The sequence below is a fragment of the Seriola lalandi genome, unplaced genomic scaffold (genome assembly GCF_002814215.2).
Source record: "Seriola lalandi dorsalis isolate HSWRI2012SDOR001 ecotype SW California unplaced genomic scaffold, Sedor1 jcf7180002050495, whole genome shotgun sequence".
Classification (NCBI taxonomy): Eukaryota; Metazoa; Chordata; class Actinopteri; order Carangiformes; family Carangidae; genus Seriola; species Seriola lalandi.
Genome location: NW_019521048.1, coordinates 4,684 through 6,543, shown reverse-complemented (window position 1 = coordinate 6,543; position 1,860 = coordinate 4,684). Strand labels below are relative to the sequence as shown.

At 42.3% G+C, this 1,860-nt stretch overlaps 2 protein-coding genes across 2 annotated transcripts in view; both read left to right on the top strand.

Moving 5' to 3' along the window:
* LOC111649353 (uncharacterized) overlaps positions 1 to 51 on the top strand; it is a 7,007-nt gene extending 6,956 nt beyond the window's left edge. The window contains exon 14 of the mRNA XM_087171953.1: positions 44 to 51. Coding sequence (XP_087028079.1) covers positions 44 to 51 — 8 coding nt within the window. The remainder of the gene's footprint in view (positions 1 to 43) is intronic.
* On the top strand, positions 52 to 1,855 carry LOC111649352 (uncharacterized; the record flags this gene model as incomplete). The annotated part of the gene is made up of 4 exons (XM_087171952.1): positions 52 to 336; positions 651 to 767; positions 892 to 1,033; positions 1,817 to 1,855. Coding segments are annotated over 4 exons (583 nt in total), but the record flags the coding sequence as incomplete, so codon positions are not given.
* Positions 1,856 to 1,860: the final 5 nt, after the last annotated feature.

Sequence of the window (1,860 nt, the reverse complement as noted above, 5' to 3'; positions counted from 1 at the left end):
ATCTGAACTCAAATGGTAAGAAAGGATTTGGGTTTGGATTCAGCAGATTAACAGCTGTGTGTTTTCACAGCGTTGCGTTATGAAGGCCTGCTGTCTGTCGTCCACATCAGTGATGATGGACTGAGCATCTTGGAGCCGCTGGAGGTCACGGACACTCATGTGGTGGTGAAGGTCCCTCACCTCTCTGCCTTTGGCCTGGTCTGGGATACAGTGAAACGGTTTCTGAACATCAAACTGCCAGTAAACGGACAAGTCCTGCTGTTTGTCCGACCTCCAGATCCATGGCCTCCGGTACTGGATGTATTTCTGCTGCAGGACAACATCCCTGTGTCAGAGGTAAAGCTATGCTTGTTGGACTTAAGGGTTTTTTTCTGGGTTCTCTATAAGTATGCATTTCTGTCTGCCAGTGTCATTCATCATACTTCCACCAGATGGCGTAAACAGTGGCCTAAATGAGTCCAAAATGAAAGGCGTAGAGATAACCTCACTGTTGTCTTTAAAGTACAGATTAAATCTTGATATTTTATCTCCATCGGTATCTTTAAAGCTTTGGTCAACGTTTGTCATTTTTAAAAGTGCTGAATAGATAAAAGATAAAGCCTTGACTCTTTGAGCATTCAAACCATAATAAAAATGTGCTGGTGCTGAAGGTTGCCGCCCAACAAGGAGATGCTGAAAACATCAAGATCTCTGCTGACTGTAAACTGAGCATGGGTCAAACTTACAGTGTCCACTGTGAACCTGAGGATGTAGAAATACAGCCTGAGGTGAGTCTCACACACTTTAAGGGTTATTAATGGTTGAATGTTGAAAATGGATTCACAATTTAGAAGTATTAGGTGAACATTTTACAACAGGTTTGAAAATAACATGTTTCTCCCTGGTTTTCAGTGCATGCAGTTTCACTCAAGGTATGGAGCAAATTTCCATCCAACATTTGAGGTTTTCTTGACGTCGAACCCCAAGAAAGTGACTGTGACGGTCCAAGACAAGAAGAGGAGAGACGTCTGGAAACGTACCTTTTATCTGCCAGGTAAAGGCTTCAGCCTCCTGCAGCAGCATCCACCTGATGTCAGAGTTTAGAATAGAATGGGATAGAATATGCATATGTAAATCATTGCATATTCAGGGACCTCAACGTTCCCTCTTAAATCAGTCTTCATTTAGGCTGCATGTTACCTGCAGCCATGTTTTGATTGTTGATTATTGATTATTAAACACAGCTGAGCAAAAACCTCTACTGGGGCCATGTTACAGAAATATCCTGTCTTCTGTCTTGAGATAGCAAGAGTAGAAGTTTCTTTCCAGTTCAGGCTCGTCTGTCCCTCGTCACACATTCTGTAAAATCCTCGTTAAGGAAAATCCTGCTGCCTTAAGTTTTTCCCTGTCTTCAGAGTTTCTTCTTTATCCCTGAATCTGAGCAGCTTCATCACAGTGGACCCTGACCTGTTGGCTCACTGCAGATTTTCGCTTGTTCATATTCAGCTTCAACTGATATGATGTTTACTCTCCATGTGTTTGTCAAAAGAAGATCATAGAGATGCAGACTGACTTGAAATGTTCTTCAGACCTACAGAAATGTTCTTTGTTCAGGACTTAAAAAGGTTTAAATACCATATGGAACATGTCACAGACCTGTTGGGTCTTCATGGAGGCAGGGAGCAGAACTGGAGGATCAGCAGCTGCGTTCAGAAAAACACATTCAGACAAAATGTTTGTCAGCAGACACATTCAAAACTGCAAATGTGGTCAGAATGAAGCTTGTATTTTTTCATGTTCCAATTCAAGGATTTTCATGCTTTGTGAATGTTCTCAGTGAGTGTGCAGCCTGCTGCTGAAGAAGAAGAAGGTTTGTGCTCA